Raw genomic sequence first — 22,874 nt, forward strand, 5'->3', positions numbered from 1 at the left:
AACAACTGTGTCAAATAAGGTTCAAATCGGTTCATAACCTGATATAGCTGTCATATAAACCGATCTGGGATCTTGACTTCTTGAGCCTCTAGAGGTCGCAATTATTATCTGATTTGCCGGAAATTTTGTACGACGGATTCTCTCATGACCTTCAACATACGTGTTTATTATGTTCTGAATTGGTCTAAAGCCCGATACAGCTCCCATATAAGTCGATCTCTCTATTTTACTTCTTGAGCCCCCAAAGGGCGCAATTCTTTTTCGAATTGGCTGACATTTTACACAGGTCTCCAACACATAATTTAATTGTGGTCCAAACTGGACCATATCTTGATATCGCTCTAATAACAGAGCAAATTTTTTCTTATATCCTTTTTTGCCTAAGAAGAGAAGAAGAGAAGAAGGTATATAAGCTTCGGCCCGGCCGAACTTAGCACGCTTTTACTTGTTTTTTTTTTTTTTATTTTGGGTACAACCTCTTGCAGTGCGATTACCACCGATGTTTCTTTGACATGTGGTTGAGCAATTTGCAGTGTATCGTACTCGTTATCATGTGTCCAATATATGCTCCACGGTTTTGAAAAGAAAAGAAGTAAGACTAACAGGTATATAGGCCTCTGTCGGCGTATAACTTGGGGGTGGATATAAACACGAAGTATATCAAGTCCTAAGCACGCTGTATATATTGGGTTGCCCATAAAGTAATTGCGGATTTTTCATATAGTCAGCGTTGACAAATTTTTTCACAGCATGTGACTCTGTAATTGCATTCTTTCTTCTGTCAGTTATCAGCTGTTAATTTTAGCTTGCTTTAGAAAAAAAGTGTAAAAAAGTATATTTGATTAAAGTTCATTCTAAGTTTTATTAAAAATGCATTTACTTTCTTTTAAAAAATCCGCAATTACTTTTTGGGCAACCCAATATAAAGGCTAAATAGCGGACCTTCTTCTCAATGATACGAATGTCCCCGGTTGCAAGTAAAAACAATAAAATAAGGGATGCCTACAATCGACAAAGTCCAATGTCCTTTGTGTTTTGTTATTCAACCACCGTAAGGCGTGTGCACTAAGGTAAATGCGAAAATAATCTTTGATCAGGATGTGCATGTGGTACATTGTGGCGTATGAATACTTTTTCCTTAAACATGGAGTGTATAACTCATACGCCACAGTGTTTGATATAATGCAACATAAACAACAAGTAAAAGCGTGCCAAGTTCAGCAGGGCCGAATCTTGGGAATTCACCACCATGGATTCTGCTAAAATATGGGAGCTCTATTTGGTTATAAATCTATTCGGCCGTACTTGGCACAGTTGTTGAAAGCTATAACAGAACACTATGAGCAAAAGTTCAGCCAAATCGGATAAAAATCGCGGCTTATATGGGAGCTATATCAGATTAAAGACCGATTTGGAGCGTACTTGGCATAGTTGTTTGAAGTCATCACAGAACAGTATGAGCGAAATTTCAGTCAAATCCGATGAAAATTGAGGCTTCCAAGGGCTCAAGAAGTCCAATCGGGAGATCAGATTATATGGGAGCTATATCAGGTTATAGACCGATTTGGGTCGTACTTAGCACAGTTGTTGCAAGTCATTAGAGAACACTATGTTCAATAAAGTTCAGCCAAATCGGAAAAAAATTGCGGATTCCAGGGGCTCAAGAAGTCAAATCGAGAGATCGGTTAATATGGGAGCTAAATTGAAATCTAAACCGATATCGCCCCTTTGCAATCCCCAACGACCTTTATCAATATTAAGTATCTGTGCACAATTTTAAGCTGCTAGCTTTATGCGTTCGACCGCTATTGTGATTTTGAACGACGGACGGATGGACATGGCTAGATCGACTCAGTTGTTACAAAGCGAATGACTAGATTAGTATACCCTCATCCTATGGTGGTGGGTATAAAAATTCAATTTGAATTTGCATAACGAATATTTCGCAAGTTGCAGTTAGCGAGTCGGCAAAATATTGGGTTGCCCAAAAAGTAATTGCGGATTTTTTAAAAGAAAGTAAATGCATTTTTAATAAAACTTAGAATGAACTTTAATCAAATATATAATTGCCATTTTGTTCGATAACCTTTCGCCATCTTCCTGGCAAATTTAGTATTCCACGCTCATAGAACTTCTGGCCATTATCTGCAAAAAACTGAACCAAGTGCGATTTTATAGCCGAATCATTGCCGAAAGTTTTACAATTTAAGGAGTTCTGCAAAGATCGAAATAAATGGTAGTCTGATGGTGCAAGGTCAGGGCTATATGGTGGATGCATCAAAAGTTCCCAGCCAAGCTCACAAAGTTTTTGGCGATAGACCAAAGATGTGTGCGGTCTAGCGTTGTCCTGGTGGAATATGACACCTTTACGATTGGCCAATTCTGGTCGCTTCTCCTTGATAGCTGTATTCAATTTGTCCAATTGTTGACAGTAAACATCCGAATTAATCGTTTGGTTCCTTGGAAGCAGCTCAAAATATACCACACCCTTCCAATCCCACCAAACAGACAGCATAACCTTATTTTGGTGGATATCAGCCTTTGAAGTGGTTTGAGCTGGTTCACCATGCTTGGACCATGATCGTTTTCGACTAACGTTGTTGTAAACAATCCATTTTTCATCTCCAGTTATGATTCGTTTTAAAAACGGATCGAATTCATTGCGTTTAAGGTGCATATCACAAGCGTTGATTCGGTTTGTTAAATGAATTTCTTTCAATACATGTGGTACCCAAATATCAAGCTTTTTCACCACTCCAAGACTTTTTGTGTGATAATGAACGGTTGATTTTGGTATATTTAACTTCTCTCCTATCTCACGCTCAGTTACATGACGATCCAATTCGATTAATGCTTTGATTTGGTCATCATCATCTTCATTTGGCCGACCTGAAAAATCCGCAATTACTTTTTGGGCAACCCAATATAAGATTATAGCAGATTTTGATCAAATTCAGAGCATTTATTAAATTAAATAATAAATGTAAATTCCGGATTATGAAAATTATTTCTATAAAACTAAAAAAAAACAAAAATTTTATATCAGCAAATGGTTTTAGGTCTTTTCCCTTTACTGATAGTTTTGTAGTTAAACCAAACTCACAAAGTCTTATAGTTTCAATAAAATGACATATAAATTATAATTCAAGTAGCCTTTCTACTTCTTCTTTGCCTAAGAACTTGTTTTTACTTCGCCTAGACCAGAATGAAGTAGTCTTTTATTTCAAAGACTTGCTAGATTTCCCTTTTTGAGAATTTTTAATTCAAAAACATTTTTCAAGTGGTAACACTGGTCTCAATCAAAACGTTACACTTGTGTGTCATGTGGCTGTGGCTACCATTGAGTGACTGTGACTAAAAGCGTGTGTGTGTGTGTGTGTGCAACTGGCTGTGTTAGAGGTATTTTACATTTGCTATGGCGGTGTTACTACATAGGTGTGTCGGTAAACGAAAGTGTGTGTGTGTGTGTGTGAGTGTATGCAAGTAAGAGTATAGTGTGATGTCAGTCTGTTTTAGTCGTCGTCGTCGTCTTACTCTTCGAAAAAAACAAAACGGATTGAGTACGACAACCCATTGACCTACATTTTGCCTAGTGGCAGTGAGCAAGGAAAGAAAAAACAAAAATGCACTCACACAAACACTTACACAAATATCAAAAAAAAAGTAGCAATAATACTCTTGTCGTCGTCGCCGTAGTCGTTTACACAAATAACCGTTACAGGAAAGCTTTTTTTTTATTTTTTCCCTTTTTAAATTTGAACTTCCACTTCTTTTGATGTTGTTTTTGTTGCTCTTCTTACTGTTGCCATTTTGCACAAAAACTAACATCATATCACAGCAACACCAACACCACTACCGCCACCACCACCACCATCACTAATATCATTGTGCGCCATACAACCACAACAAATGGGAGGTTAAACGGTGCAACAGCGGCGCCACAATGATGGCTGTAGACGGATTTGCAATTGCAAAGATTTAGAATGTGTGCTGAGTTAAAGAAGGTGGAAGGAGGTAGACTAAGAGTTATTTAACATCGACCATTGATGAATGGGCTAGAGGCCAAACTAAAGAAGTAGGAGGTGTAGAAAATGTTGACTGAAGTAAAAAAGTAATTTTAAAACAAAAGACCCTTAAAAAGGAAAGAGGGTCCTTGAGACAGGCCGTGCTAGTAGGTATTACTCCAAGCCAGGACGAGTTTAAATCCTAAAGGATGTTAGAAAAAGGGTAACACCATTTTTTACCTTAAAAAAATATAATAACAAATAGATGCTAGACAATTAATTCTGTGTAAGGCATTCCATAGAAACTGGAAGTTGATTAAAAACAAGATCCTTGATTGCAAAGTTTTTGCAGATATTTGGGTTAAGATTTGGAATCTACTCTCAAATGCCTTTTGTTTATGTGTCATAGAGTAAATCGGCCTGTCGTCAACATGTCCACTTGGTAATTTGGAGAGTGTACTCTAATCGTAATGAAAAAGTAGAATTTTTCGTGCGACAGCCTTATGTTAAAACCAGTAAGGAAGGGCAAAAGTCGGATGGGCCGACTGAGTTTTGGCTACTACAACCTTAAAGGGCCAATGATTGAGGTCATCTATTGGGTTGCCCAAAAAGTAATTGCGGATTTTTCAGGTCGGCCAAATGAAGTTGATGATGACCAAATCAAAGCATTAATCGAATTGGATCGACATGTAACTGAGCGTGAGATAGGAGAGAAGTTAAATATACCAAAATCAACCGTTCATTATCATATAAAAAGTCTTGGACTGGTGAAAAAGCTTGATATTTGGGTACCACATGTATTGAAAGAAATTCATTTAACAAACCGAATCAACGCTTGTGATATGCGCCTTAAACGCAATGAATTTTTTAAAACGAATCATAATTGGAAGGGTGTGGTATATATTGAGCTGCTTCCAAGGAACCAAACGATTAATTCGGATGTTTACTGTCAACAATTGGACAAATTGAACACAGCCATCAAGGAGAAGCGACCAGAATTGGTCAATCGTAAAGGTGTCATATTCCACCAGGACAACGCTAGACCGCACACATCTTTGGTCACTCGCCAAAAACTGAGTGAGCTTGGCTGGGAACTTTTGATCCATCCACCATATAGCCCTGACCTTGCACCATCAGACTACCATTTATTTCGATCTTTGCAGAACTCCTTAAATGGTAAAACTTTCGGCAATGATGAGGCTATAAAATCGCACTTGGTTCAGTTTTTTGCAGATAAAGGCCAGAAGTTCTATGAGCGTGGAAAACTAAATTTGCCAGGAAGATGGCAAAAGGTTATCGAACAAAATGGCAATTATATATTTGATTAAAGTTCATTCTAAGTTTTATTTAAAATGCATTTACTTTTTTTTTAAAAAATCCGCAATTACTTTTTGGGCAACCCAATAGATAAACTTTCGCAGGAGTGAGACCGCTACATACGCTCTGATAGAGAAAAACGGCAAGGGCCAGATTCATATTGCCTCAATTCTGGAGCCATAGACGAATCGGAACAAAGTGTCTGGACTGAACCATTTTAACTACTACACTGGTACTCGGCCGAGGGCCTGCGTTATTTGTCTTTAAAATATAAACCAACTCTTTTTCCCAGAATTGTCAACATCGGATGCAACGGTGCTGAGACAGGGAGCTAGTGAAGCACACCTGGCATTACTTTTCGACTCTCCAACCACATCGGAGTTGTAAGGACTGGTAAGGAAGGCAAAATAAACCGGAAATGAGATGAGATGCGATGCGAACTCTCACCACATTACGGGGTACTAAGCCCTGGCAAAATTTTTGAATCTCTGGTTTGAGGCATAATTCAAAATTGGCTTAGGTTAGGTTAGTTTAAAAAGAGAGTCCTTACCCAGTATTCGGCTTGTTGAGCGCTCTAAAAACTAAAAAGTAACATCGAAAAAGAAAATTTAAAGTTAGGAATTCCGTGCTATTTAGAAAATCCTTAATTGTTTTCCATACCACTGCCCTAAGTTGGTTCATGTCTGGTATGGTGTCCCCACCTAAGTACCGGTGTCTGTTAGCCGCGAAAGTCGGGCAATGACATAGGAAATGCTCCCATCATCTTCCCCATATGCCCTAAACATGCCATCACTTGCCGTAACGATTTTGCATAAGTGAGCTCGTAAATTGGCTTGGTTTCACAAAAATTTCAGTTTAAAAGAATTTAATTTCTGTTTACTTATTAGCAAAACATATCAACGATTTCCACTTTCAAGTTTCAGATAATTTCGTACAGAACATGAGAATATTTTCAATTTGTTCTCACGAAGGGTCCTTGATTTAATACCAATGCAAAAAGTAGTTAAAGTGCTAGGGAGATGGCAAAGAGAGTCTCATCTGACTTCCAACTTGTAGTCCCTTTCATCTGCCATTTACAAAAGACTCATTGTTTGCTGATACAAAGTTTTTAGAAACTTTTGTATCATTTCCAATTGACGTTAAGCCTTTAAAAGGACATTTTAATTGTGGCATTGAACCAAGGGAAAACTTTCAGTCTCTTGTGTAAGTGTGTGTGTGTGTGTGTACATAATTAAGCAAAACCAAACCGATTTGTTAGGACTTAAACAATTTCTCTTTCGTAATGAAAATTCCACATTTAATTGTGCGTAGAGCTTACTCAATGGCATTTGCATAACAACCTCCTCATTTCCTTTCACCCGGCACTTTATCATTCTCCCCCTCTCTCCCCCCAACTTCTCATCACTTTTAGAGACATTGAAATTTAACATTTTTAAGTGGCACTTTGGCAATAATGACTACTACTACTGCCCCCCCTCTCCTCTTTGAATGAATCTCTCGTAATGTTTTGGACATTTAGAACTTTAACTTAATTTGTTTAACACAAACCACAACAACAGCTACAACAACCGCAAGAGCATTTACCACAAACACAAACCAAGTTCATAAGTTGAGACATCAATGCATGGTCATGAGGCTGAAGAGATTGAAGTGTCGGTCCACTGGTCTATGAGATAGCTAAGTTGGAAAGGGTGGAGGATTAAAACCCTCATACCGATTCATTGCTCAACACACTTCTACACATACTGGTCGTTGTATGACGGCAGTATTGTTTCATCATTTTCTATTTCAACTTCAAATGCTGACAAATTATTATGTGTTTGTTGTAAATGAGACAGAGCACACATTGAAAAATATCACAAAGATGTTTGTAAACAAAAAATGGGAAAGAAAAAATTTTAGTAAAAATCTTTTGTTTAGAGTTTTTTTTTTAACAAAATTAAAGTTGAACAAGCCTAAAAGCTTAGAAATGCTAATACAAATAGACAAACAAGAAGTGGCAACACTAGTTGGGGGTCATTAAATGGCAACACTAGTTGGGGGTCATCAAATGGCAACACTAAATGGGGTCATGCCATGATGCAAACAGGGCTAAACTTCTCACATATCAATGAATGCAGTCCGATTCAAGTTTACGCTCAATGATGATAAGGGGCCTCCTTTTAATAGCAGCGTGCAAACGGCGTGTCGTAGTGCGGCACCTCTATGGAGAAAAAATTGTACATGACAAAGTACCTCACAAATGTTGCCAGCATTAGGAGGGGAAAACCACCGCTGAAAATTTTTTCTAATGGTCTCACCAGGATTCGAACTCAGGCGTTCAGCGTCTTAGGCGGATATGCTTACCTCTGCGCTACGTTGGCCTCCTGTCACCCAATGATAGAATTTGTTTTAAACAGGTATTTCAGTCTATAAGAGGCGCATCGCTCTCAAGGTTATTGAGAGGCTTGGTGCGATTGATTCTTAAACTCTCCCCGATAGGAAGAGGTTGCCTTAATTGGTTCGAAGATTCGCTGCACAGGCTACACGTCTAGAATCGGAAAAGGTCACCTGGAGGGTGCCTACAAGAACTAGGGCGAACAACAGTAAGATGGGTCCACGAACCTTTGCTAATGTGGCTAAGGACAGTTTGGTGATAGTAGTTGTCGACAAGGGAGAAAAACAGGGCTGTATACCTAGGAACAATTGGAGTAGAATAGTCAATGGGCTGTCATCTGTATACTCCGATGTCATTGCGGAATTTCCTGAGTCTCCTCCAGTTTGTGACGATGCAGGCTTGTGTCAGGGCCTATACAGACTGATTGCCTTTGGGCAATCAAGGCTCAACAGAAATGTATCGTTGCGCTCAAAAAAAAAGATTGGTCAGTTTTGACCAATCCTAAAACTGTCACCGATAAGAAGAGAGGCTGCCTATATTGGGCTCGGAGATTCGCTACAAAGGCTACACGTCTGTGTAGCCTGTGCAGTCCGTCCTTCCGTCCGTCCTTCCGTCCGTCCTTCCGTCCGTCCTTCCGTCCGTCCTTCCGTCCGTCCTTCCGTCCGTCCTTACGTCCGTCCTTCCGTCCGTCCTTCCGTCCTTCCGTCCGTCCTTCCGTCCGTCCTTCCGTCCGTCCTTCCGTCCGTCCTTCCGTCCGTCCTTCCGTCCGTCCTTCCGTCCGTCCTTCCGTCCGTCCTTCCGTCCGTCCTTCCGTCCGTCCTTCCGTCCGTCCTTCCGTCCGTCCTTCCGTCCGTCCTTCCGTCCGTCCTTCCGTCCGTCCTTCCGTCCGTCCTTCCGTCCGTCCTTCCGTCCGTCCTTCCGTCCGTCCTTCCGTCCGTCCTTCCGTCCGTCCTTCCGTCCGTCCTTCCGTCCGTCCTTCCGTCCGTCCTTCCGTCCGTCCTTCCGTCCGTCCTTCCGTCCGTCCTTCCGTCCGTCCTTCCGTCCGTCCTTCCGTCCGTCCTTCCGTCCGTCCTTCCGTCCGTCCTTCCGTCCGTCCTTCCGTCCGTCCTTCCGTCCATCCTTCCGTCCGTCCTTCCGTCCGTCCTTCCGTCCGTCCTTCCGTCCGTCCTTCCGTCCGTCCTTCCGTCCGTCCTTCCGTCCGTCCTTCCGTCCGTCCTTCCGTCCGTCCTTCCGTCCGTCCTTCCGTCCGTCCTTCCGTCCGTCCTTCCGTCCGTCCTTCCGTCCGTCCTTCCGTCCGTCCTTCCGTCCGTCCTTCCGTCCGTCCTTCCGTCCGTCCTTCCGTCCGTCCTTCCGTCCGTCCTTCCGTCCGTCCTTCCGTCCGTCCTTCCGTCCGTCCTTCCGTCCGTCCTTCCGTCCGTCCTTCCGTCCGTCCTTCCGTCCGTCCTTCCGTCCGTCCTTCCGTCCGTCCTTCCGTCCGTCCTTCCGTCCGTCCTTCCGTCCGTCCTTCCGTCCGTCCTTCCGTCCGTCCTTCCGTCCGTCCTTCCGTCCGTCCTTCCGTCCGTCCTTCCGTCCGTCCTTCCGTCCGTCCTTCCGTCCGTCCTTCCGTCCGTCCTTCCGTCCGTCCTTCCGTCCGTCCTTCCGTCCGTCCTTCCGTCCGTCCTTCCGTCCGTCCTTCCGTCCGTCCTTCCGTCCGTCCTTCCGTCCGTCCTTCCGTCCGTCCTTCCGTCCGTCCTTCCGTCCGTCCTTCCGTCCGTCCTTCCGTCCGTCCTTCCGTCCGTCCTTCCGTCCGTCCTTCCGTCCGTCCTTCCGTCCGTCCTTCCGTCCGTCCTTCCGTCCGTCCTTCCGTCCGTCCTTCCGTCCGTCCTTCCGTCCTTCCGTCCGTCCTTCCGTCCGTCCTTCCGTCCGTCCTTCCGTCCGTCCTTCCGTCCGTCCTTCCGTCCGTCCTTCCGTCCGTCCTTCCGTCCGTCCTTCCGTCCGTCCTTCCGTCCGTCCTTCCGTCCGTCCTTCCGTCCGTCCTTCCGTCCGTCCTTCCGTCCGTCCTTCCGTCCGTCCTTCCGTCCGTCCTTCCGTCCGTCCTTCCGTCCGTCCTTCCGTCCGTCCTTCCGTCCGTCCTTCCGTCCTTCCGTCCGTCCTTCCGTCCGTCCTTCCGTCCGTCCTTCCGTCCGTCCTTCCGTCCGTCCTTCCGTCCGTCCTTCCGTCCGTCCTTCCGTCCGTCCTTCCGTCCGTCCTTCCGTCCGTCCTTCCGTCCGTCCTTCCGTCCGTCCTTCCGTCCGTCCTTCCGTCCGTCCTTCCGTCCGTCCTTCCGTCCGTCCTTCCGTCCGTCCTTCCGTCCGTCCTTCCGTCCGTCCTTCCGTCCGTCCTTCCGTCCGTCCTTCCGTCCGTCCTTCCGTCCGTCCTTCCGTCCGTCCTTCCGTCCGTCCTTCCGTCCGTCCTTCCGTCCGTCCTTCCGTCCGTCCTTCCGTCCGTCCTTCCGTCCGTCCTTCCGTCCGTCCTTCCGTCCGTCCTTCCGTCCGTCCTTCCGTCCGTCCTTCCGTCCGTCCTTCCGTCCGTCCTTCCGTCCGTCCTTCCGTCCGTCCTTCCGTCCGTCCTTCCGTCCGTCCTTCCGTCCGTCCTTCCGTCCGTCCTTCCGTCCGTCCTTCCGTCCGTCCTTCCGTCCGTCCTTCCGTCCGTCCTTCCGTCCGTCCTTCCGTCCGTCCTTCCGTCCGTCCTTCCGTCCGTCCTTCCGTCCGTCCTTCCGTCCGTCCTTCCGTCCGTCCTTCCGTCTGTCCGTCCTTCCTTCCTGTTCTGTTATGATTTTCAACAATTGTATAAAGTACGGTGCAAATCGGTCAAGAACCTGATATAGCTCCCATATAAACCTATCTCCCGATTTGACATCTGGTTGACATTTTGTCCATAGTGTTCTGTTATGACTCCCAATAACTGTGTCAAGTACGGTCCACATCGGTATATAACCACATATAGCTCCCATACTTTTGCAGAATCTATGGTGGTGGGTTCCCAAAATTCGGCCCGGCCAAACTTAGCTTTCTTTTACTTGCTTTGATCTTATTGTGATGTTGGATTGTTCTTCTCCTTAAGACCCTAACCAGGTGTTTTCGTTCAGATGCATTTGCAGACCAGAGGAATATGGCGTAACCACTACACTGGTCAAATTTTCAGTAAGGCCTTATATCATAACCGAGATATTCTTGCTTAGGGTAGTAAAAAAACCCATTGACTCTACACAACCGTTCAACCAAATTCAAATGTTGGCCTTAACTCTTTGAACTTTTATTAACCAAATCAAATAAAAATGGAAAAACTTTCACAAATGAATGCTAACTGAATTGTTTGCTTCTTTTGAAACAGCTCTGTGCTGCAAATCCATTAAATAATTAATAGGGCAATTGCTAATTATTTTTCTCTGTGTACATATTAATTTTTATTACACATTTGCACGAGCACTTGAGTGCTACTTCTGCTACTCCAACTACCAAACTCTGAACGCATACGCACCCCCTGAAGAGTAGGAGTAATAAGAAAATTTATTGCCTACATTGAGGCGTTCAATCAACTAAGCAGAGTTTGGGGCTCAAACCAAGCAACATTTTGTGCTCTTTTAATTTTGTTCTTTGGCAGGGTAACAACAAAAAAAGAAAAACCAAAAAAAGGAGGAAAAAATGGTTAGCAATCATCTTGACAAATGATTACAAACCATTTCATTTTTTTTCTGCAAGCATTTCTATGCTGTGAAATATTGAAAATGTATTCAGGGATCTACTTAAAGCGAGACAGAGCGGGAGAGAGAGAGAGGTTAGGAGCCAAACGTCTGACTGCCTGTAGTTTTGGTATGAAGATTTTGCCTACATTAAGGCGTCAGCACAATTGTGACTTTTTGACAGTGGCAAGATTAGAAGGGGTTGCGGGGGTATGTGGTTAGATTTAGAGGGGTGCCTCATGTTGCGTTTTCTCTTTTTTTTTTGTTTTGGTGAATAAGTTAACAAATTTTGTTATAAGTAGATGATTATTTTGTGTGTGTTAGGGTATGTGCATGTGTATGAGAGAGTGTTTGTCTGTGTGTATGTGTGCGGGTACAATCATTTGTTTAGGCTTAAAACTAATGCCCAAATATAATGGTTTTAGGATTTCTTGTTTGGGTTTAATAACTTATGTGCGTATGAGCGTAAGTCTGTGTGTTTGTATGGGTTTTGGGGAAAGGCAAATCGTTTCAAAAGATTTCTCCTTCCTCGTTATACATTGAGGCCCCTTTGCCAAGCATCGAGTTAGGCTGCTGTTGGCGGAAAAGTAATATTAATAAGTGATAATCTAATTTTTATATATTGTAATTAAGAATGTTGCCCATAATGGAACGTCAGCACTTTTTCGTACATTTTTGGTTGCTTTGGCTTGGTGGCCCGGCAAAAAATGGGATTAGGCATAAGTTTGTCCTCGTTTGCCTTTTTGAAAGGAATTAAATCATTGATAATTGCAATCAAAGATAATGGATTCGCTGCTTAATTGTTATTAAAGATTAATTGGTGAAATAAATTTTGTAAGCGAAAACTAATTTAAGGGTGAGCGAGACGGTGAGTTGGAGTAGAAAGGTATTTATAACAAATTATTTATGTGCCGTTTGCTTAGAGAGAATTTATTTATTATGAAGCTGTTATTAATTTTACTTGTAATCAAATAAGGAATCGAGTATCTTGTATTCCGCCCTGGATTATGTTAAAGTCTGCAAAAAGCGTACACTGAAAAAAATGTTGGGGTTAAGACCACGCGTCATGCACTGGGTATATACTGCAGTTGTCAGATCTATAATGCTATAGGGTGTTGTGGTCTGGCGGACGGCGTTTCAAAAGTCCACCTACTGTTCAATAGTCAAACGGATCCAAAGGATGGCTTGTTTGTGCATCACTGCGGCACTGAGAACGACACCATCTGATGCACTGAATTTAATGCTACATCTAGACAAATTGCTGCGAATACTGCCGTGAGGCTAAGGGAGCGTTCTCTTTGGTCATGTGGCGGTTGCGGACACTGTGTTTTCTGTGATACAATGTCCGATGTTTCAGGCAGTGTGGATACACCCTGAATGAGAAGGATGGGCTTACATTCATTTTGTCATTCCGTTTGCAACACATCGAAATATTTTTTTCCGACCCATATATATATATATATATATATATTTTTTTGATCAGCGTAAAAATCTAAGACGATCTAGCCATATCCGTCCGTCAGTATGTCCGTTTGTTTGTTGAAATCACGCTACATTCTGTAAAAATAAAGAAATTGAGCTGAAACTTAGCACAAATTCTTTTTTTGTCCATAAGCAGGTTAAGTTCGAAGATGGCCTCTATCGGACTATATCTTCATATAGCCCCAATATAGAGCGATCCGCTGAGTTAGTGTCTTGGGCCCATAAAAGCCACATTTATTATCCGATTTTGCTGAAATTTGGGACAGTGAGTTGTGTTAGACTCTTCGACATCCTCCTTCAATTTGGCACAGATCGGTTCAGATTTGAATATAGCTGCCATATAAACCGATCCGCCGATTTAGGGTCTTAGACCCATAAAAGCCACATTTATTATCCGATTTTGCTGAAATTTGGGACAGTAAGTTGTGTTAGACCCTTCGACGTCCTTCTTTAATTTGGCCTAGATCGGTCCAGATTTGAATATAGCTGCTATATAAACCGATATGCCGATTTGGGGTCTTAGGCCCATAAAAGTCATATTTATTATCCGATTTTGCTGAAATTTGGGACAGTGAGTTGTGTTAGGCCATACGACGTTCTTCTTCAATTTGGCCCAGATCAGTCCAGATTTGGATATAGCTGCCATATAGACCGATACGCCGATTTAGGGTCTTAGGCCCATAAAAGCCACATTTATTATCCGATTTTGCTGAAATTTAGGACAGGGAGTTGTGTTAGGCCCTTCGACATCCTTCTTCAATTTGGCCCAAATCAGTCCAGATTTGGATATAGCTGCCATATATACCGATCCGCCGATTTAGGGTCTTAGGCCCATAAAAGCCATATTTATTATCCGATTTTGCTGAAATTTGGGACAGTGAGTTGTGTTAGGCCCTACGACGTTCTTCTTCAATTTGGCCCAAATCAGTCCAGATTTGGATATAGCTGCCATATAGACCGATCCGCCGATTTAGGGTCTTAGGCCCATAAAACCCACATTTATTATCCGATTTTGCTGAAATTTGGGACAGTGAGTTGTGTTAGGCTCTCCGACATCCTTCGTCAATGTGGTCCAGATCGGTCCAGATTTGGATATAGCTGCCATATAGACCGATCTGCCGATTTTGGGTCTTAGACCCATAAAAGCCACATTTATTGTCCAATTATGCTGAAATTTGGGACAGTGAGTTGTGTTAGGCCCTTCGACATGCTTCTTCAATTAGGCCCAGATCGGTCCAGATTTGGATATTGCTGCCATATAGACCGATATCTCGATTTAAAGTCTTGGCTCCATAAAAGGCGCATTTATTGTCCGATGTCGCCGAAATTTGGGACAGTGAGTTGTGTTAGGCTCTTCGACATCTTTCTTCAATTTGGCCCAGATCGGTCCAGATTTGGATATAGCTGCTATATAGACCGATATCTCGATTTAAGTTTATGGCCCAATTAAAGGCGCAATTGTAATCCGTTTTCACCGAAATTTGACATAGTGACTTATGTGAGGCTTTTCGACATTCGTGTCTTTCAGATCGGTTTATTTTTAGATATAGCTACTAACAAGACCAATAATTTGTTATACACAATTGTACTTATTAGTATTTGGTCCAAATCGGAACATATTTCGATATAGCTGCTATGAGGCATAAGGTATGCATATTTCACCGGATTTTGACGAAAGGTGGTTTTCATGTATGCCCGAGGTGGTGGGTATCCAAAGTTCGGCCCGGCAGAACTAAACGCATTGTTACTTGTTGTGTACTCTAAAGATCTGGAACAGGCCATTTCGAAAAGGTTACCTGACCACTGCATTGTGTATCTAGCGGAGATCCTTGCAATTAAGCAAGTAGTGGAATGGCTAAGATATAATGTCATGAGAGAAAAAATTCTCAAATTAAAGGTGTTTCAGATTTAGGGAATAATTCCTTGCCCACACCCCAACGGATTGTAAGGAAGGGTAGAGATGGGCATCTACCTACACATTGGGTATTAATCGCGAATTTACCGACTTACCAATTGTTTGTCGACCAATTTCGGGGACATATTTAGGGGAACAACCAACCAAAAAAATAAACTTGGCAGACATACAGACGGACAGATAGACAAAAAGAGGTTGGATACAGAAAAGGATACAACCAGAAATGCCACTATGACAAAGGGCAAAAGAATCAAGTAAAAACATGCCAACTTCGGTCGGAACGTATCTTGGGAACCCACCACCATAAATTCTGCTAAAATATGGGAGCTATATCTGGTTATAGACCAATTTGGACCGTACTTGGTACAGCTATTGGAAGTCCTAACGGAACACCACATGCAAAGTTACAGCCAAGTCGGACAAAAATTGCGGCTTCCAGGGGCTCAAGAAGTCAATTTGGGAAATCGGTTTATATGGGAGCTATATCATGTTCTTGACCGACTTGAACCGTACTTAGCACAGCTCTTGGAAGTCATAACGGAACACTTCATGCAAAGTTTCAGCCAAACCGAAACAAAATTGCGGCTTCAAGGGGCTCAAGAAGTCAAATCGGGAAATCGGTTTATATGGGAGCTATATCAGATTCTTAACCGATTTGAACCGTACTTGGCACAGTTGTTGAAAGTCTTAACAGAACACTATATACAAAATTTTAGAAAAATCGGACAAAAATTGCTGCTTGTAAGGACTCAAGAATTCAAATCGGGAGTTCGGTTTATATGGAAGCTATATCAGGTTATAGACCGATTCGGACCATACTTCGCACAATTGTTGGAAATCGTAACTGAACACCACGTGCAAAGTCACAGCCAAATCGGAAAAAAAAATTGCGGCTTCCAGGGTCTCAAGAAGTCAAATCGGGAAATCGGTTTATATGGGAGCTACATCAGATTTTTAACCGATTTGAACCGCACTTGACACAGTTGCAGGAAGTCATAACAGAACACCACATGCAAAGTTACAGCCAAAATTGAGGCTTGTAATTGCTTAAGAAATCAAATCGGGAGATCAGTTTATATGGGAGCTATATCTAAATCTGAACCGATATGACCTATTTGCAATCCCCAACGACCTACGTTAATATTAAGTATCTGTGCAAAATTTCAAGAGGCCAGCTTTACGTGATCGACCGCTACCGTGATTTCGACAGACGGATGGACGGATATGGCTAGATCGACTCAGAATGTCGAGACGATCCAGAATATATATACTTTTTGGGGTCTTAGACGAATATTTCGAGGTGTTACAAACGGAATGACTAGATGAGTATACCCTCATCCTATAGTGGTGGGTATAAAAAAAAACGATAAAATTAATACGCTGAACACCTTTTAAGCAAATGCCAGTTTTGAATGTCAAGCGTTTCCAGTTAAGTCATCATTAGCATATTCTCGTATGACTATTAAAAATCAATCCATAGGTTGAAAGTTATTTACTGAATTACATTTTTCTTATTAATAATTTAAAACAGTGATTTTGTGTGCTTATACACCGAAACAAAAATTGGTACCGTATTGTATCATTGGTATTGATAGTTAAGCAGCACCGAGAATTAATAACAAAACAATGCCGTATGGTGTTAATAATGCTTTACATCATCAATACCATATGGTATTGTTTTGATATTACCCTTTTCTCAATACCGTTGGTATCAAATTTTCGTTCAGTGTACTACTGGACAAACATTTGGTAACTCTTTGTTGTACGAGTCTGCGAAAATATAGCATACTTCGTGCTTCGTTACTTCTTTTCATCAAAGAAAATATTAAATATTGAACAAAATTTTGGATTTTTATTCTTCTTTTTTTCACCTTGGACCACTTTTGTAGACAGATTAGTTAGTAAATTCATAAAGATTTTTTTATAATTTTTTAACACATAGAAATTTGCTATCAACAAATTTTCATTATTCATCACGTACCTGTTTCATCTAAAAATTAAAAAAAAAGAATATTTAGTTAGGAGAAGTAATACGATTTCAAGGTATGAACTAGTTGGCGTTAATTTGAGTCCATTTTGAAAGCTGAAGCATGTCAAAGAGTTAGAAGATTATTTAATTGAGGTGTGTTAACATTATCGCAAGCAAGCAGCAAGATAACAAATAAAAGCGTAGAGCATTCGGCCCGCCCGAAGCTTTTATGCAGATTTGCCCATGAACATTCCATTAAGAAACTGGAGCAAACTTCTCACAAATCAATGAGTGCTGTCCGATTCAATTTTAAGCTCAATGATAGGGGACCTCCTTTTTATAGCCGAGTCCGAACGGCGTGCCGCAGAGCGACACCTCTTTGGGGAGAACTTTCACATGGAAAAGTACCTCACAAATGCCGCCAGAAAATCTTTCTTATGTATCTGCCAGGATTCGAACCCAGGCGTTCAGCGTCATAGGCCGACATGCCAATCTTTGCGCTATGGTGGCCTCCGCCTCCAATATGAATCGCATTTATCAAGTCCTATTTCCGATTTGGCTGAAAAGTTGCACATTGTTGTCTGTTATGACTTCCAATAACTGTGCCAAGTACGGTCCCAGGTCTATAACCTTATATAGTTCTCCTATTAACCGATCTCTTGATTTTATTTATTGTGCCCTTACAAGCCGTAATTTTTGGCTGAAATTTGACATGCGGGTTTCCGTTTCGACTTCCAAGATCTCTGCAAATTACGGTCCAAATCGGCTTATAACCGTATATAGCTCCCATATTAACCGATCTCCTGATTTGACTTCTTGAGCCCTTACAAGCCGCAATTTTTGTCCGATTTGGCTGAAATGTTGCACATTCTTTTCTGTTGTGACTTCCAACAAATGTTTGACTTCGATTTGACTTCTTGAGCACCTGGAAGCCACATGCGCGATTTGGCTGAAATTAAGCATGTAGTGTTTTGCTATGACTTCCAACAACTGTGCCAAGTACGGTCCAAATCGGTCCATAACCTTATATAGGTCCCATATTAACCGATCTCCTGATTTGACTTCTTGAGCCCATACAAGCCGCAATTATTGCCCGATTTGAGTGAAATTTTGCGCGTAGTGGTCTGCTTCCACTTCCAATAACTGTGCCCAGTATGGTTCAAATCGGTCTATAACCTGGTATAGCTTCCATATAAACCAATCTCTCTATTACCCTTGTTCGGTTCTTAGAAGCTTTAATTTTTGCCTGGTTTGGCAGAAATTTGGTATGTGGCGTTAAATTAGTCCCTTCAACTTAATTAATTTTGTGTAAATTTTTTGCGTAATCCATGGTGGAGGGTCCCCAAGATCCGCCCCGGTGGTTTTTATAAAAACGATTTCATTAAAATAAGATTTTGTAAAATATTTGCCAAAATTGTATATTTTGATTGTAATTTTGTTTATATAAACTTTCTATCTATAGTTTTTAAATCTGGGAGTGTCTCAATGTGCCCATTTGATTTATTTCTGGCTTTCTTTTTTTTTAAGCAGCCTTTTCTTTGTAGTTTCTAGTCCAAAGTGATGCACATTGCATGTAGGCCACTTAATAATCCCTTTGCCTTACTTTGCAGTCACGAATAGGCAATATGGCAATATAACTCTTTTTTTTGTCTGCTATGCTGAGATGAAAGTGTTAAAGTAACCACATTTTACATAAAAGCTTAATTGAATTACCCACTCGTTGCAATGGCAACAGCCACAGTAGCTGCAACAGCAGCAGCAGCAGCAACAACATAAACAAGTTTTTAGTAGAAGCACTTTAAAATGCATGCAATGAACGCTAAACGTTGCTATTGTGTTGACTCTGACGCCTTAATGTAGGCAACAGTTTTGTTCGTTTAGTGCTACTTATGCTAACACTCGCACACATTCACACACTTACAACTCGATGTTGAGTTTTCGTCTTTCATGCATATGAAAGAGTGAAAGTGTATGTCGTTCGTAGTCGAGTGTAGTTGGCAAAGTATAACACATATGCATTCCCACACACTTACACACACACCTAAACACATGTTGTCACATATGTGTATATACGTATTGTGGCACATATATATTCATATGTGCCATCAGCATAGCTGTTGGCTAGAATATGAGGAAAAGTGTAAAAGAAGAAGAAGAAGCTGGCTGTGGAGCAGCAACAGCAGCAGCAGTAGCAGCAGTAGTACAAGCTGTGTAACAATTAATTGTTATCTATATATAACAACTACTACAACAATAACAACAACAACAAGAGTGGCAGCAGCATCGGCAACAACAACAAAAACTTTTAATTTCATTACATATTTGTGCAGATAGGTGGTTAGGAGTTTGGAGGGGGTTGCAGGGCCAGAGGTGAAAAGGATCGACAGCAGGCGATTTGGGTAAAGGAGTTGTTGAGTTGTTGTTGAGCTGAGCTGAGCTGGGGTGTAGTGAGTTCGTTGGCTGTATTCTGTTTGGGGTAAGCTAAGGGGGAGGTAAGCTTGGAGGGCATAATTGATTGCAGATGTTCTTGTTTGGTTTAGTTATGGAATTTCTGGCATTTTTTAGGCCATGAATTTGTTTGCTCAGAGTTTGGTGGTTTGCTATGGCAGTTTTTTTTTGCTTGTTTGTATGGCTGGTTGGTTTGTTCAATGGACTGAATGACAGGCTGGCAGCCGGGCCATTTGGCCCGTTGTCGTTGCCGTAGCTGTCATCATCATCATGTGGTTATTGGCTACATTTGCTATTGCCCTGTACTTTGGTTAGTGTTTGTGGACTCTATGATTAGTTTTGGTTTTTGGCTTTCAATTTTGTTTTTGCATTTGTTTTTTGTTGATGTTTATTTTTTTTTTGGCACAACTTCTTCTTACCACAATTATTGCCTTTGGTCACAAATGGGCGTATCGTTGGATCCCATATGAATATATAATACAGCGACAGCATTATGGCGGCCAATGAGACGCACAGCACATAGACTGCGACGGTTAAGATGCGAATGACCTTACGATTGCCCTGCGGCTGATAGCAGCGACTAATTGTTTCCGTAGGCGGCAGTTTGACTTTTTCCTCTAACGAGCCCACTTTTGAATTCATGGTGCTGCTGTTGGCTGTGTATGTGTACGATGATAATGCACTCTGAGTTCCTTTTTTTTGTCGTTGTCTATGTAGATTTGAGACTCTCGGTGTGTCTAACTGTCTGCTTGTTTGTTAGCTGCTATTTGATTTTGTTTGTGTTTTGTTGGCGTTGCACTTCGTTTGGTGTTCTTGTAACACTTGTTGTAATGAGATTTTACTTAAATTTTCTCTTGTTGACTTTGTTGTGTGGGGGATTTAGTTGCTTGCAACGAATGTTGTTTTTTGAATTAAAGATTTAAAGAATAAGCCTTCGTTTAGTTTCATTGATTTTTGTTACTTTGATATGTTAAATTGCGTTTTGTGTTGCCGTTTGAATAAATGCATTAGATTTCCTTACTAAAAGATAGAATTTTTTTGAGATTTATATTTTTTTAATTTTTGTTGTTATTGTCGTTGATTGAAATGCTTTTCGTTTGTATGTATGTGTGTTTAGTTTCTCTTTTTATTTTTGTTTTTTATTTTTTAGCAATTTTTTCTATCACTTAATGTTCTATTTTGTTTCACTTTAGCTTTTGTTTTGTTTCTTAATTCCTTGCTTGCCCCTTGGTTTTTGTTTTTTTTTTGTTGTGGTATTTTTTAAATGTTTAAAATATCGCTATCGTTTCCGCTGCTTCTAATAATATGCCACACTCGTTTTCGCTTTTCATTGCCGTGCCACAACAACCAACAACCGTTACCGTGTGCAACTGCATTTGTAATGATTTTGAAAATATCCGTTCCGTCCAGTTGTCTACGTACCAATGCGAATGTTGCTTCCAACACCAAACTCAATGAAAACATTCCCACTCGCCTATACTCGCATTCGTGTGTGTGTGTGTGTATGTGCGTCTGTCTTGCCTTCGCTTCATTGTACAAAGAGAGAGAAAGTGTTTTCTAGCTCTTCGTGTAACTTTACTCTCGTTTGCCTTTATTGGGTTATACGACTCTCGCTCTCTCACTCTCTTTCTCTCTCCTTAAATGAGTGGACATGAGAGTATTAAAAGGAAATACCTATGGTGTTGCTTGCATGTTTCCTCTTGTTTTTGTTTTTCTTCTTAACAACAACAACAATGGGAAGTACTCGGTGCTGTCAACTCTTTTAAGGAAATAAATCCAATAAAATAGTACGTGGGGGAAATGTTTAAATAATATATTGACCTAATTTTGAAAAAGAAAATTAGAACAAGAAGAAAAAACAAAAAACAAAAATGATAAAGAGTAACTTAAGCGAAACAAAAACCAAATAAAGACGTATGACAAAATTTACTAGGATTAAAATCTATAACAATTTCAAAACTTTTTTCTATGCAAAATTTCAGCCAAATTGGATAAAAATGGCGGCTTCCAGGGGCTCAAGAAGCCAAATCGGGACATCGGTTTATATGGGAGCTATATCAGGTTATAGATCGATTTGAACTGTACTTGGCACAGTTGTTGGAAGTCATAACGGAACACTATGTGCAAAATTTCAGCCAAATTGGATAAAAATGGCGGCTTCCAGGGGCTCAAGAAACCAAATCGGGACATCGGTTTATATGGGAGCTATATCAGGTTATGGACCGATTTGGACCGTACTTGGCACAGTTGTTGGAAGTCATAACGGAACACTATGTGCAAAATTTCATCGAAATGGAACAAAAATTGCGGCTTCTAGGGCTCAAGAAGCCAAATCGGGACATCGGTTTATATGGGAGCTATATCAGGTTATAGACCGATTTGGACCGTACTTGGCACAGTTGTTGGAAGTCATAACGGAACACTATGTGCAAAATTTCAGTGAAATGGAACAAAAATTGCGGCTTCTAGGGGTCAGGAAGCAAAACCGGGACATCGGTTTATATGGGAGCTATATCAAGTTATGGACCGTTTCCGAGCGTACTTGACACAGTTGTTGGAAGTCATAACAGAACACTATGTGCAAAATTTCAGCCAAATCGGATAAAAATCGCGGCTTCCAGGGGCTCAAGAAACCAAATCGGGACATCGGTTTATATGGGAGCTATATCAGGTTATGGACCGATTTGACCCGTACTTGGTTGGCATGGTTTGTTGGAAATCATAACGTTACACTTCATGTAAAATTTCACCCAAAGCGGATAAAAATTGCGGCTTCCAGGGGCTCATGAAGCCAAATCAGGACATCGGTTTATATGGGAGCTATATCAGGTTATAGACCGATTTGGACCGTACTTGGCACAGATGGAAGTCATAAAAGAACACTATGTGCAAAATTTCAGCCAAATCGGATAAAAATGGAGGCTTCCAGGGGCTCAAGAAGCCAAATCGGGACATCGGATTTGGACCGTACTTGGTTGGTACAGTTTGTTGGATATCATAATGTTACACTTCATGCAAAATTTCACCTAACGCGGACAAAAATGGCACTTCCAGGTACTCAAGAAGTCAAATCGGGAGATCGGTTTATATGGAAGCTATACAAGGTTCGTTATCTCGTTATCTATACCCGGAAGTTATCTCGTGGAGGCTAAACTTTCCGACTGTTGAACCAAAGATGTCTTCCTTCCCTATCTTCGCATTAAGATCGCCCAGAAAGATTTTAATATCATGTGTCGGGGCAGCAGTCATATTCTCTCCCCAGACGCCTATAGGAAATATACTTGGTCTGCTCATCCTTGTCTTCCGCCGGGGCATGGGCACAAATAAGGCTGATGTTGAAGAATTTGGCTTTTATATGAATTGTGGCTAGCCTCTTATCCACCGGAGTATAGCTGGACAAGGTGTTTGAGTCTCCGACTAATAACAAATCCACAGCCAAATTCATGCCTGGTCTCATAGCAGCTATAGAAAACTTCGCCACCATTTGGTGTTGCTGTGACGCCATTCCTGGTCCATCACACTTCCTGTAAGGCGGTAATATCTGCCTTGTGCTTCTCCAATACTGCCGCCAGTGCGTATACTGCACCTTCTCTATTGAGAGTGCGTACACTCCAGGTATAGATCCTCACATTGTCAACGTTAGGGGCTCCGTTTTTACTATT

At 41.6% G+C, this 22,874-nt stretch overlaps 2 protein-coding genes across 2 annotated transcripts in view; one reads left to right on the top strand and one right to left on the bottom strand.

The window, feature by feature from the left end:
- LOC106089658 (uncharacterized) overlaps nt 1-20,610 on the bottom strand; it is a 40,352-nt gene extending 19,742 nt beyond the window's left edge. Inside the window, exon 1 of the mRNA XM_013255584.2 lies at nt 19,632-20,610. Within this exon, the coding sequence (XP_013111038.2) occupies nt 19,632-19,854 (223 nt within the window). The 5' untranslated portion in view covers nt 19,855-20,610. The remainder of the gene's footprint in view (nt 1-19,631) is intronic.
- The window catches only part of LOC106089657 (putative transporter svop-1), a 197,297-nt gene that overhangs the window by 34,612 nt on the left and 139,811 nt on the right, over nt 1-22,874 (top strand). The window lies entirely within an intron of this gene.

Source organism: Stomoxys calcitrans, chromosome 4 (assembly GCF_963082655.1).
Source record: "Stomoxys calcitrans chromosome 4, idStoCalc2.1, whole genome shotgun sequence".
NCBI classification, from domain to species: domain Eukaryota; kingdom Metazoa; phylum Arthropoda; class Insecta; order Diptera; family Muscidae; genus Stomoxys; species Stomoxys calcitrans.